General features: G+C 43.1%; 1 protein-coding gene across 1 annotated transcript in view; it reads left to right on the top strand.

The window, feature by feature from the left end:
- DSG2 (desmoglein 2) overlaps positions 1 to 13525 on the top strand; it is a 62696-nt gene that overhangs the window by 14286 nt on the left and 34885 nt on the right. Inside the window, exons 2-4 of the mRNA XM_008261177.5 lie at positions 9272 to 9307; positions 10573 to 10704; positions 13037 to 13198. Of these exons, the coding sequence (XP_008259399.2) occupies positions 9272 to 9307; positions 10573 to 10704; positions 13037 to 13198 (330 nt within the window). The remainder of the gene's footprint in view (positions 1 to 9271; positions 9308 to 10572; positions 10705 to 13036; positions 13199 to 13525) is intronic.

Below are 13525 nucleotides of genomic sequence, written 5' to 3'. Positions count from 1 at the left end.
ACTGCCTTTCTTGATTGGTTGGGGGCTTTTTAAATTAGCAACTATGAAAAATATATTTATATATTTAAATCTGCTGTTGAGTGACATTGCTATCTGGGTCATTTATAAACACTACTTTTAAGTTGGGATTTCCCAAATAAATCATGGTGTTCAACCCTAAAATATGAAATTTTATAAAGACTTTCAGCACCACCACCACCCTGCCACTACCAAAAAGAGGAGTAACTGAGTGTGACCCGCACTGTGGTACAGCGGGTAAAGCCATTGCCTACAGCGCCAGCATCCCATATGGGCACTGGTTCAAGTCCCAGCTGCTCCACTTCCCATCCAGCTTTCTGCTATGGCCTGGGAAAGCAGTAGAAGATGGCGCAAGTCCTTGAACTTGGAAGACCCAGAAAAAGCTCCTGGCTCCTGGTTTCAGATCAGCCTAGCTCTGTTATGGCCCCAGTTATGGCCCCAGTTATGGCCATCTGGGGAGTGAACCAGCAGGTGGAAGATATCTCTCTCTCTCCCTCTTTCTCTCTCTCATTCTTTCTCTTTCTCTCTGTAACTCTGCCTCTCAAATAAATAAATAAATAATGCCTTAAAAAATAAGAGTTAGTATAGTAGGTGAAATTCTAATGTAGCTGTGGTCTACACTACATTTTTCAGAGTAACTCTTCACGTTCAGGGGCCTCCCTGACTGCACTTGAACTCTTCTGGATGAGTTTCTGTGACTACACACATCCAGCCAAAACCTTTTCTGGCCACAGAAGCTACTGAGGACCAGACCCCCAGCTCTGTAAATACAAGTAGAAAAATCAGGATGTGGGACCAGAGGAAATAAGGAACCCACTTTATTTTATCTCATTTTTTTTTATTTTATTTTTTAAGATTTATTTATTTCTTTGAAAGTCAGAGTTACAGGCCGGCACCGCGGCTCACTAGGCTAATTCTCCGCCTTGCGGCGCCAGCACACTGGGTTCTAGTCCCGGTCGGGGCGCCGGATTCTGTCCCGGTTGCCCCTCTTCCAGGCCAGCTCTCTGCTGTGGCCAGTGAGTGCAGTGGAGGATGGCCCAAGTCCTTGGGCCCTGCACCCCATGGGAGACCAGGATAAGTACCTGGCTCCTGCCTTCGGATCAGCGTGGTGCGCCGGCCGCAGCACACCGGCCGTGGTGGCCATTGGAGGGTGAACCAACGGCAAAGGAAGACCTTTCTCTCTGTCTCTCTCTCTCACTGTCCACTCTGCCTGGTCAGAAGGGCAGATAAGAAAAAGAAATAACACGAATGTTAACAGGTGGTTGGGCATGATGCCCAAGAGCAACTGGTCCTCTCTGGCGTGTGAGACGTGAAGAGCACCCATTGTGACCCAACTGCTTGCCTTCTCCTCAGGGTTACTTCTGAGTGGAAATAATAATAAACAATTGCAATGCCTCAGAATTGAAATGATATTTAAGCTACTTTGCGAGATCTCCTCTGTGTTGACGAATGTATTGGTATGAGATGTTAATGTTAAGAAATTACCTCACCATAGAATCACATAGTAGGACAGTAGGAACTGTGACGGAGAAGCTGTTGGCTGGGAGGAGCTGCTGTCCAGGGACTTGTGACCCTTCTTGGCTTCTGCGGGTTCAGCTGCTCAAGGTGACTGCAGAACAGGAAGCTTTCTCTACAGATGCTGATCTGGAGAACAAAGAGCCATTGACTGGATTTATACAGTCATGTGCGACCTTCTCCCTTCACCTCCCAAAAATAATTTTTCCTTGCCAGTCTGTACAAGATGCACAGGATCCAACAGTAGAAATTTTTACAATAAGGTTAAAAAGTTTTTACAAGGGGCTAAATACAATATTACAATAAGGTTAAAAAATTTTTACAGTGGGTTAAAGCCCCAGCTTGTGGTGCTGGCATCCCATATGGGTACTTGTTCAAGTGCTGGCTACTCCACTTCTGATCCAGCTCCCTGATAATGCTCCTGGGACAGCAATAGAAAATGGCCTAAGTCCTTGGGTCCCTGCACCCACAGGGGAGACCCTGGAGAAGCTCCTAGCCCCTAGCTTTGGATTGGCTCAGCTCTGGCCCTTGTGGCCATTTAGGGAGTGAACCAGTGGATTGAAGACCTCTTTCTCTTTATCTATACCTCTCTCTGTAACTCTTTTCAAACAAATAAAATAAGTCCTTTAAAAAAGTTTCACAGATTGGAAAGGCTTTTGGAGGATTTTTTCTGGTTCACCTAAAAACACTTTTTTGGACATAGGGCCTGTAAGCTTGTTTTTCCTCTTCAGACTCGTTGTACCTGATGGTTTTCTGTCACCAAGTTCCTGATGAGAAAAAAAGTCCTGGATTTTATGGTTGGGAGAAACCATAACAGCCACCATGTCCAACCAGCATCCCAGTGCTTTTACAACATCCTCCCAGGTGGGCACCCAAACATGCAGAGTAGAGATGTGCCGAGGGAGGTGCCACGAGTGGAAGTGGAAGATGGGGCAAAGTGCCAGCTCGCTCCATTCACATTGACCAGAATACCCAACCGGTTGGGAAGTGAACATCATCTCCAGGGCCCTTAGGAGTTTGTTTGACCATCAGACTCGGAATGTGTTGAGCAGCATCTGGTCACTGCCCATTAGGTGCCAGGAGGAAACATCTCACCTAAAATCCCTGATTTGACAAACAAAAATATTTCCAGACACTACCAAACAGCCACAGTGGTTTGGGGACGGGTGAGTTGGCAAAGAAAAGTCACCCCTGATTGAGAACCATTGTTCTAAATTATAATTGTGTTCTGGAAGGGCACACATTTGCTCTAGCATTAAGAGACCAGTTGGGGTGCATACCTGCAGTATCAGAGCACATGGGTTCAATTCCCAGCTCTATTGCAAGTTCTTGGTGCATAGCTATGCCTCAGCCCCCAGTCATCGCAGGCATTTGGAGAGTGAACCGATGAATGGGAACGTTCTCTCTCTCTCTTTCTCTCTCTCTCTCTCTCATGTGTCTGTCTTAAGGAAAGAGACTTAAATTGTTTAAAGGATCCACATTATTTTAGTGTAACATACAGGCAGAAAAGTACACATAAACAAGTGCATTGAGTCTTTACAAACTAAAAACTCCATGTCACCAGTATCACCAGCAATCTGGTGCTCCCTGCAGTCTCTCCCCAGCCCTGTCGGTGGCCACTGTCATGACTTCAGATAGCATGGATTAGCTTTGCCTGTTTTCCACACATCAGTTTAAAAACAGCTCTTTGGAAGAAAAAAAGATACATGACATTAAAAGCACACAGTCTTTTACATGTGTTCCCATCCTAGGACTAAATCCCGCTGATCACTCCCAAATTTATATAAATTTTTGTCTCCAAACAAAGCCTCTTTCCTGAGCTCCACACACTGGGGCTAGTTTCCCAGGCATTGGTCTCCTTTGAGTAGAGAAGGTGATTGTGAAACTATGCCAACAGAGCTGAACAAACCTCCTCTCTGATTAAGAAAAAAAGATTGACCACGCCCAATCTTTGAGTCACCTTGGACACTCCCCTCACCCTGGAGCACTGAGCAGAGCTCCCTGGCCTCACCCAGCACATGCCTCCCAGTATTCACTGAAAGAGCAGACACTGCACTGATCCACAGAGGCATAGTCAAAGAGAAAAGCCATCACAGGGAAAAAAAAATAAACCAACAGGTAACTCCACAAATGCCTAAAAATAAAGGGAGCAACTCAAGAAACAAGACTAAGGAAGACAACATGACATCCCCAAAGGAGCACAGCAATACTTCAATACTAGAATGTGAGAATGAAGAGATTGAAGAAATGCCAGAATTGGAATTCAAAAACTTGATCATAGGATTACTTAGAGGTAATTGGAAGCAAATCCATGAACTAAAGACACTCATACATGACATGAAAGAAAATTTTTCTCATGAAATTGAGATTTTAAAGAGCATCCTAATATCTGACAGAATAGACTTTAACACAAAAGCTGTTAAAAGAGACAAAAAAGGCCACCTTCCAATGATTAACAGATCATTTCTACAGGAAGATGTGACTATAATAAATATATGTGCACCTAATTACAGGGAACCTGGCTATTTAAAAGATCTGAAACATAGACTCCCATACAGTAGTAACGGGGGACTTCAATACCCCACTTTCAGCAATGGACAGATCAACCAGACAGAAAATCAGCAAGGAAACAACAGAGTTAATCAACACTATAGACCAAAAGGACCTAATGGATATCTATGGAACTTTTCATCCTACTCGTGCAGAATACACCATCTTCTCACCAGTGTGTGGAACTTTGTCTAGGATGTACGTTAGGCCATAGCATAGCCAAGTCTCAGCAGATTCAAAAAAGTTGAAATCATACTATGCAAATCCTCTGATCACAATGGAATAAGATGGAAATCAACAACTCAAGAATCTCTAGAACGTATGCAAACACATGGAGACTGAACAACATGCTTCTGAATGAACAGTGGGTCATAAATAGAAGAGAAATCAAAAAAAAACTGTTGAGCAGTTTTTTTTTTCTTTGATACTATTTGTTGAACTATTTTATTTTATTTTATTTTTGACAGGCAGAGTTAGACAGTGAGAGAGAGAGAGACAGAGAGAAAGGTCTTCCTTTTTCCGTTGGTTCACCCTCCAATGGCCGCTACAGCTGGCACATTGCGGCCGGTGCGCTGCGCCGATCTGAAGCCAGGAGCCAGGTGCTTCCTCCTGGTCTCCCATGCAGGTGCAGGGCCCAAGGACCTGGGCCATCCTCCACTGCACTCCCAGGCCACAGCAGAGAGCTGGACTGGAAGAGGAGCAACCGGGACAGAATCCGGTTGCCCCAACTAGGACTAGAACCTGGGCTGCCAGTGATGCAGGCGAAGGATTAGCCTAGTGAGCCGCAGCGCCAGCCAAACTCTTTTCTTAGTATAGAGTTAATCTTCTCTGTATTAAGTTAGGTGAGAATTGGAGAGGGAGGAGAAAGAAGAGTGGGAGTGGGAAGGTGGGTATGGTGGGAAGAATCACTATCACTGTATTCCTGAAGTCATATTTTTTTTTAAGACTTATTTATTTGAAAGAGTTACAAAGAGGCAGAGAGAGGCAGAGATCTTCCTTCTGCTGGTTTACTCCCCAAATAGCCACAACAGCCCCAGAGCTGGGCTGATCCAAAGCCAGGAGCCTGGGCTTCTTCTGGGTCTCCCACGTGGGTGCAAGGGCCAGGGACTTGGGCCATCTTCCACTGCTTTCCCAGGCCTTAGCAGAGAGCTGGACTGGAGTGGAGCAGTGGGACTTGAACCAGTGCCCATATGGGATGCCAGCACTTCAGACAACAGCTTCACCCACTACGCCAGAGTGCCAGCCCCATAAAGTTGTATTTATGAAATGCATGAAGTTTGTATACCTTAAATAAAAGGTTTATGGGGAAAAATAATAAACTAATCTCAAAACACAGAACAACAAAAACAGAACATTGTTTCTTGGAATATTATAGGGTTTAGAAAATTGAGGTTATGAATAAATCTGAATTTCAGAAATCTTCTTTTGGAGGCTTTATAAAGGTACTTATTTATTTGAAAGGGAGAGTTACAGAAAGAAGGAGAGACAGGGAAAGGTATTCTTTCATTCATTGGTCCACTCCCCAAATGGCTACAACAGCTGGAGCTGAGTCTCCAAAGCGAGGAGCCAGGAGCTTTCTCCAGGTGTCCCACATGGGTGCAGGGGCCCAAATACTTGGACCATCTTCTGCTTTTACAGGAGCATTAGCAGGGAGCTGGATTGGAAGTGGAGCAGCCGGGATTCAAACTGGCACCCACCGCAGCTTAACCTGCTATGTCACAATGCTGGCTCCCAGAAATCTCAAGATGAGAACTATGAAAGACTTGTAACAGAGGGAATTCTATTTATTTTATGCCAGTCATGGTTATAGTTACAATTCCTATGTTATCTCTTTAATTTTCACAACAACCCTGTGAAATGAAATATCAGTTATGTTTCTTTGAGAGGCAAGTTTCCAAACCCAGGTTGGATAAGTAGGCTACTCACTGTTTCATAGGAAGAGGTCCACGGTGTGCCTACTCTTTGGCCAGTCTGCATCACAACTCAAAGGTATTATGGTTTCAGTTTGTCTGCTCTAGCATTTTGTTAGCTTGCTTTCTCCTCGTGGGTATAAGATGGCCATGGCCATTCCTATGTCACATCCTTGTTCAACAGTCTCCAGATTCCCTTACATGGGAAGGCTCTGCAAATGCTTCTCTTCTCAGTGAGGAGAAACTTTTGTTTTCCTCTAAAAAAAAAAGTTTATCTTTTAATTCCATTTTCCACAAGACTGTGAACCTAGCCCTAGCCCCCTACCTATGCTTTGTCATATACCAGCCAATCATTGTTCACCTTCGTAAGCTGGCCAGGTCTACCTGATACCTTAGCAAGATGAAGTACGTGACCCCTGAAGATGAGGGGGTGGGGACATGCATTCTACATCCCATATCAGAGTGCCTGGTTTGGGTCCCAGCTGCTCCACTTCTGATCCGGCTTCCTGCTATTGTGCACCTCGGAGGTAGCAGATGATGGCTCAAGTATTTGGGACCCCAAGATTGAGTGCAGGGCTCCTGTCTTCAGCCTTGTCCCCATCCCTGGCTGTTGTGGGCTATTTTGAAGGACAACATTTTAAAAATTGTGTTGGGTGAAATCCCACAGAACAAATCCGAGTCCATACTGATATAAATGATTAAGTAAACAAGTGCAAGAAAAGAGACCAGTCTTTCTGACCAAATAATTCTAAATAACTTGTGTTGATGCTCCTTCCCACCCAGGAGATGGCGCTTAGTGGGAATTATGATAAAATCTGAGCATTAACAACCGGGACTTAGTAAACACTATATTAAATTACAGATGTTGATCTTTTAATTTTGACAGGTATGTCATACTTATTTAAGACATTAACATAAGAGAAATTGGTAAAGGGCCTCTTTTTTATTTTAAGATTTTATTTATTTATTTGAGAGGTAGAGTTACAGATGGTGAGAGGGAGAGAGAGAGAGAGAGGTCTTCCATCCACTGGTTCATTCCCCAAATGGCCATGACAGTTGGAGCTGGGCTGATCCAAAGCCAGGAGCCAAGAGCCAGGAGCTTCTTATGGGTCTCCCACAAAGGCATAGGGGCCCAACCACTTAAGCCATCTTCTACTGCTTTCCCAGGCCATAAGTAGAGAGCTGGATCAGAAGAGAAGCAGTAGAGACACAAACCAGCAGCTGTATGGAATGCCAATGTCATAGACAGAGGCTTAGCATACACTACATCACCAGCCCCCGAGGGACCTCTTGATGCTGTCTTTGCAACATTTACGTAACCGTGTGCTTCTCTGCATGTCTAAGCAAGTAACTTCTAGAAAGTAAATTCCAGTAAAAATCAATAGATGCTCATGGTAAATTTTTTTACTAGAAAGCTATAAATTGCTCCCTTACATCCTAGTAAAACACATGAGATTTGGTCATAATAATAAAATTACTTAAAGTAACTTGTAAATATTTTTGCTAGGGCCAGTAAGATTATAGGGAAGAATAAAAGGTGGTAGATAATTCAGTCCAGTCACTCCCTCAGTGTGGCCCATACCAAAGAGAAGAGACTGATGGCTGGACAAGAAATATATTAAATTCTAGGAATATTCCATGATGATGTGACCCTGAGGAACCTTGGGTTCAGGGATTAGTCTTTCCTTTTTAAGATTTCCACCTGAGAAACATGCAGAGGTGTTGCTGTCATTGGTTTCTCCTACCACATCACCCTTGAACATACATGAGGTTTGCAGAACACAGCTTTGCATCTCTAGTCAGTGCTACCACCTGCGATGCCAGCATCCTGTGTGGTGCCAGTTCATGTCCAGGGTGCTCCACTTTTGATCCAACTCCTGCCATGTCCTGAGAAAAGTAGCAGAAGAAGGTCCAAGTGTTTGGGTTCCTGCCACCCATGTAGAAGACCAAGATGAAGTTCTTGCCTGCTGGCTTCAGCATGGCACAATCCTGGCCATTGTGGCCATCTGGGGCGTGAATCATGAAAGGCCACCACAAAACATACCAAACACCAGAGTGAAAGGAAAGGTTTATTGTCAGATGGGGGAAACCTGACAGGGGGGAGGGAGAGGACGAGAGAGGGCAAAAAGAGTAGAGGGGTCGAGAGAGAGAGAGAGACAGACAGACAGACCACAAGCGCAAGCACACGTGTGTGGGGAGGCAGGTCCTGTTATAGTCTCGCAGGGAGTAGTGACGTGGGAGCAGCGAATCCTATTAGGGTAGGGGTGGGGCTGACGCTTGTGGTTGGGCCTTTTGATCACCTGACTTCTAGGAAGCCAGACTGGGCTTAGGACCAAAGCTTACTGTACAAGATGGCAGCGGGGGCCAGAGCCTAAGATGGTGTCTGGGGCTTAAGATGGCGCCACAGATAAGATGGTACCATTGTGGCTCACTTGGTTAATCCTCCACCTGTGGCACCAGCATTCCATATGGGTGCTGGATTCTAGTCCCAGTTGTTCCTCTTCCAGTGTGGCCTGGGAGGGCAGTGGAGGATGACCCCAATGCTTGGGCCCCTGCACTCACATGGGAGACCAGGAGGAAGCACCTGGCTCCTGGCTTTGGATCGCCATAGCTACAATTGTAGTGGCCATTTGGGGGGTGAACCAACAGAAGGAAAACCTTTCTGTCTCTCTCACTGTCTAACTCTCAAATTAAAAAAAAAAAAAAAAGATGTTTTACTAACCAGTAGACGGGGGATTTTTCTATGTCCCTCCCTCCGTCCCTCTGTCTCTGTAACTCTGACTTTCAAATAAATAAGTTAATCTTTAACAATAACAACAAAAAATAACAGTTGGTCAGACTAAGAAAGTGAGAGACCAGAGCAGCGTGGGCAGTCATGTGTGCCCCACGGGATGATAATGGTTACCTAGGGAGGCTCATCTCACACCGATGGCCTGGGGGAAAGGCACGGTGGGCCCTGGGCAACATGAAATGAAACCCATGGGGTGAGCACACAGGATCAGGGAACGACTAAGAAATCACAACGCGGACTATTTTGATTTTCAGCACATTCGTTGTTTTCCAGAGCAGGTAGTGTGCATCAAGGAAAACGGAGCTTCTTCCCTCTGGTCCTGGATGTTGAAGGAAGGCAATCATTTATTATTATTATTGGCATTGACAGCTAAACATTTTTCCTAAGCATCTGTGGTGTCCTGGGTGTTAGATTATTCATCAACAATGTTTCTAAATGGAACTGAGTGATAAATTGTGTTAAGTATTACATAATTTTGTTTTTACAGGTCTGCTTTAACTTTGGAAATGGACTTCATTTTGAGGTAAGGAACCAAAGGTATTCATTCTGTCTTCTGGACTCAGCTGTAATTTCATGGCAGGCAGTTTGGCTGTGCTTGGCCAGATGAAAGCCCAAATGGCATTGGAGTTACAGTTCCCATTGAAACAAGTGCAGAGGAACAGATCCAGAATGTTCACTGTATTAGGACAGCCCAGAAACCCATCACTATGGGAATGCTAAGACAGTTTATGGTAGCTGGAAGAATTTCCCTGATGAGGTGCTGAGCAAATAATCAAAGAGCAAAGTGAAAGAAGGCATAAGTCCATTTGAATAGGAAGATGGCCTTGGGGCAGACCCTTGGCACAGCAGTTGAGATACCACTTGGGCTTCTAGCACCCCATATCAGAGGGCCTGGATTTGAGTCCCAGCCCCTCTGCTTTCGGTTCAGCTTCTTGCTGATGTTTACCTTGGGAGGCAGCAGGTGATGCCTTCCATGAGGGAGATAGGGATGGAGTGAGTTCCTGGCTCCAAGCTTCAGCTTCAGGCTGGCCCAGCCAGCTGTTGTGGGCATTTAGGGAATGAACAAACAGATGGTAGCGCTCTCTCCATCTCTCTGCCTTTCAACTAAAGTAAATACTAAATTTTACAGGAAAAAGACCTTTGTATATGTGTTAACATATGCAACTATCTAATCATAAAAGATAATAAAAGGTATACATCAAGCTGTTAACAGTGAGTACTCTGAAATATGAGTGAAAAGTAGGAGGAAATTTATAGAGTAATTTTCCACCTAAGATTCTGGGGAAAAAAAAGTGATGATAAATTTGATGTTAATTAACTAATCTGAAAACCATAAACTTGTTCCAAGGCAGCTTCACCAGTCTGGTCAAATATTTATATTAACAGGCCACTAAGATTTAGTGTTAAAAAATGTACTAATTTCCTTTTAAACCAAGCACCACCACAGAAAAGCAAAATTGCAATTTCAGTTTGTTAGAAAAATTTTTAACTTGACAGTTTGTAAGGTCATTAAATTCTTCTCTAGCCTTTTGACCTCTTCTCCCTGGGAAACCTTTTCTTACTATTAAAAACAAAACTCTACTTGTCTGTCTGTTTAGAGGCAATCCGTTGAATGCTTCGAGTTTTTTTTCCAGAATATCTACATTTGTTCTTTGAAAATGTAGCCTGTTAAGAAATAGAAGCAATACCATAAAATTTGCACTACTTTTAAAGTTTGGTGACTCTCAGGCTACCATTCTCATATTTTAGGATACATAGTAATTTTTTGATAATATTTTATTGTCATAGGCCCTAAATACAAGGAATGAAAATAAACCACTCGCTAAGCACGCTCACGCAAGGTACAAACGGGCCTGGATCACTGCCCCAGTGGCTCTTCGGGAGGGAGAGGACCTGTCCAAGAAGAATCCAATTGCCAAGGTACCCTGTAAAGAGGAGCATGAAGCATATTCACATGAGTAAAACACTTAAAAATTTAAGGAAAATTATATAATATACATAATGAATATTTGATATTGGGATATGTTTGAAAAATGCCATCTTTAAGATCTTCCTTCATATTCCAGAAGATGCAGCATCACTGGCGAAAATGTATATAACTTTGGGTTTTGATTAAATGAGGAGCTAAGGGACCTGGCTCTAGTCCATAATAATATGAAATGGTAGACTACTTAAAAGAGGATACTATCTTAGAAAAGAGTTTTCAAATGAAAAGAAGTGACGTCCACTAGGTAGGGTGACTGTAAAATCTCTTTCACCAGGGCTGTCCTGATTTATGCTTGTTTTCCCCTTTTACATTCAAACAGTCCCAATTTTTTTTTTTGCTAAGTCATGTTGTATTCCTACTAGTATCACTCTCAAAATTAGCATGTAGAAGTCTGAACACTAGATTTTTTTTTTCTTCCCTAGAGCTGCACTCCATAAGTTCTACCTTTTCTGGAAATGGCACCATAATTCCATAATTCCATGCAGTTTCTCAAGCCAAAAGTGTAGAAACTACTATCGGTTCTACTATAAAAGGATATTCCAGGGGTGGACATTTGTCATAGCAGTTAAGATGCCACTTGGGATACCCACACATTTGAAATACCTGAGATATTCGTACATTCTTTCAATAGCTTTATCCAAATGGATTATTTCTTTGGTGTTTAATAATGTTAGCTATTCTTATGACTTTTAATTATGTAAATTGTCAAGAGCAAAATTTACATAACAAGCAACAAGATTTACAGAATTTCCCCAACTTCCCAAATTCCCTTTCTAGAGGTCAACACTGTCGACACGTTAATATTTTCCAGACTTTGTGAAATACAAAAGTGTATATATCCTTACATACTCTTAACTTGCAACACAAACCAATAGTGTTGTTCATACAGTTTTTATTTCTAACCTAAATAGCATTATATGTCAATACATAAACATTTAGAAAGTTATTTATAAGTGCCTCATATGTAGGGATACATATACATATATATACATATGTATTTGTTTATGTGCATGCACTTGGCAAAAAGAGAGACAGAAATTCAGTGAAAAGTCTGCTCCAGGCTTACCATTTCATGCCAAGAGCAGAGCTGGTACAGCAGGACATTAGGGGCCCCATCTGCTGTCCTGTGGTTTATCCCATTACAGCCCCAGCCTCAGTACATGTTGGAAAACTTCTGGAAAGATGACGTAACCAATCCTGAAGTTCCAGGACAAATAGCTGGCCAGGCAGGAAGGGAGTGATGACTTCATCCAGGCCCGAGGGAAGAAATCAAGGCACCAGTCAGGTCCACAGAGAAACTTTTACTAACAAAGAACTAGAGATAAGAATAAAATTGCTTATAGAGAATAAAGGTAATTAGAGAAGACCTAGCTGGTTGAAGTATAATTATGTTGCCAGAGAATTCCAAACAAGAAATGTGCCTGACTACTTCAGTCTTCCTGTAAAAGGATATCTTCTTCATGCTGTCCTGATGATTAGAGAGATTTGTGAAGCTGATGTGACTCTGCAGTTTTTAGTATATGCTAGATTTAAAATCTGCATCCCACAATCTCCATACCACAGTCTGCCCAGCTCTGTCTTAATTTCAGAACCCTTAAGAGGTAAGTTGTATTATCTTTCTCACTTTGCACATAAGAAGATTGAGGAACAGGGAGCCCAGGTAACTCAGTATCACAAAACTGAGTGCAGGATCAGAACCCAGGGCCTCTGACACCAGCACATGTGCTCATGAGCCCTGTGCTGTGCCTCATCCCTGCCATCAACATGGTGACAGTTTCAGAGGGAAACTGTCCATTAACAGTATTTCCATGTCGAGGCTTGTGTTGTGGTACAGCAGGTTAAGTCAGTGCTTGTGATGCCAGCATCCCATATCCCAGTACCGGTCCCAGTCTTGGCTGCTCAGCTTCCAGTCCAACTTCCTGCCAATGCACCTGGGGAGCAGTAGATGATGGCTCAATTACTGGAGTCCGTACTACCCACGTGGGAGACCAGCATGGCTTTCCTGCTCCTGGCTTGGGGCTGGCCCAACCTTGGCTGTTGCAGCCTTTTTGGAGGGTGAACCAGTGAGTGGAAAAAGATCTCCCTCTCTTTGTGTGTGTGTGTGTGTGTGTGTGTGTGAGAGCGTGACTCCATCTCTCCACTGCCATTCAAATAAATACATCTTTTAAAAAATATTTACTTGTAAATGATAAATAAACCTTTAAAAAGTATTTACTTGTGAATGATAGAGTATAACATGAGGCATTCTTCTGTATTTTCTGTTAGATACATTCTGATATTGCAGAAGAAAGACAACTAAAAATTACGTACAAATACACTGGAAAGGGGATTACAGAGCCACCTTATGGTATATTTGTCTACAATAAAGACACTGGAGAACTGAATATTACCACCATTCTCGATCGAGAAGAAACTCCCTTTTTTGTGGTAAGAAGAATTTGACACTTCAGAGCTAGTCGTTATCTTTGGCAACACAGTCAACCTCTGTGTCCAGGGGTTCCACATCCATGGACTAAAGCAAACCACGGAACAAAAATATTCCAGGAAAAAAAATGGCATTTGTACTGAACATATACTGACATTTTTTTTCTTGTCCTTATTCCCTAAACAATGAAGCATAACAACTATCTGTATGGCATTTACATTGCATTAGGTAGCGTATGTGACCTAGCAATGTTTTAAAGTATCCTAGAGGATAAGTGATTTGAGCATCCACAAATTTGGGTATCAATAGGGAGCCTAGACCCAGAGGGT

The sequence above is a fragment of the Oryctolagus cuniculus genome, chromosome 10, assembly GCF_051225735.1.
Source record: "Oryctolagus cuniculus isolate XC-2025 breed Fujian yellow rabbit chromosome 10, ASM5122573v1, whole genome shotgun sequence".
In the NCBI taxonomy this organism is placed as follows: Eukaryota; Metazoa; Chordata; class Mammalia; order Lagomorpha; family Leporidae; genus Oryctolagus; species Oryctolagus cuniculus.
This window is presented reverse-complemented; position numbering and strand designations above follow the sequence as displayed.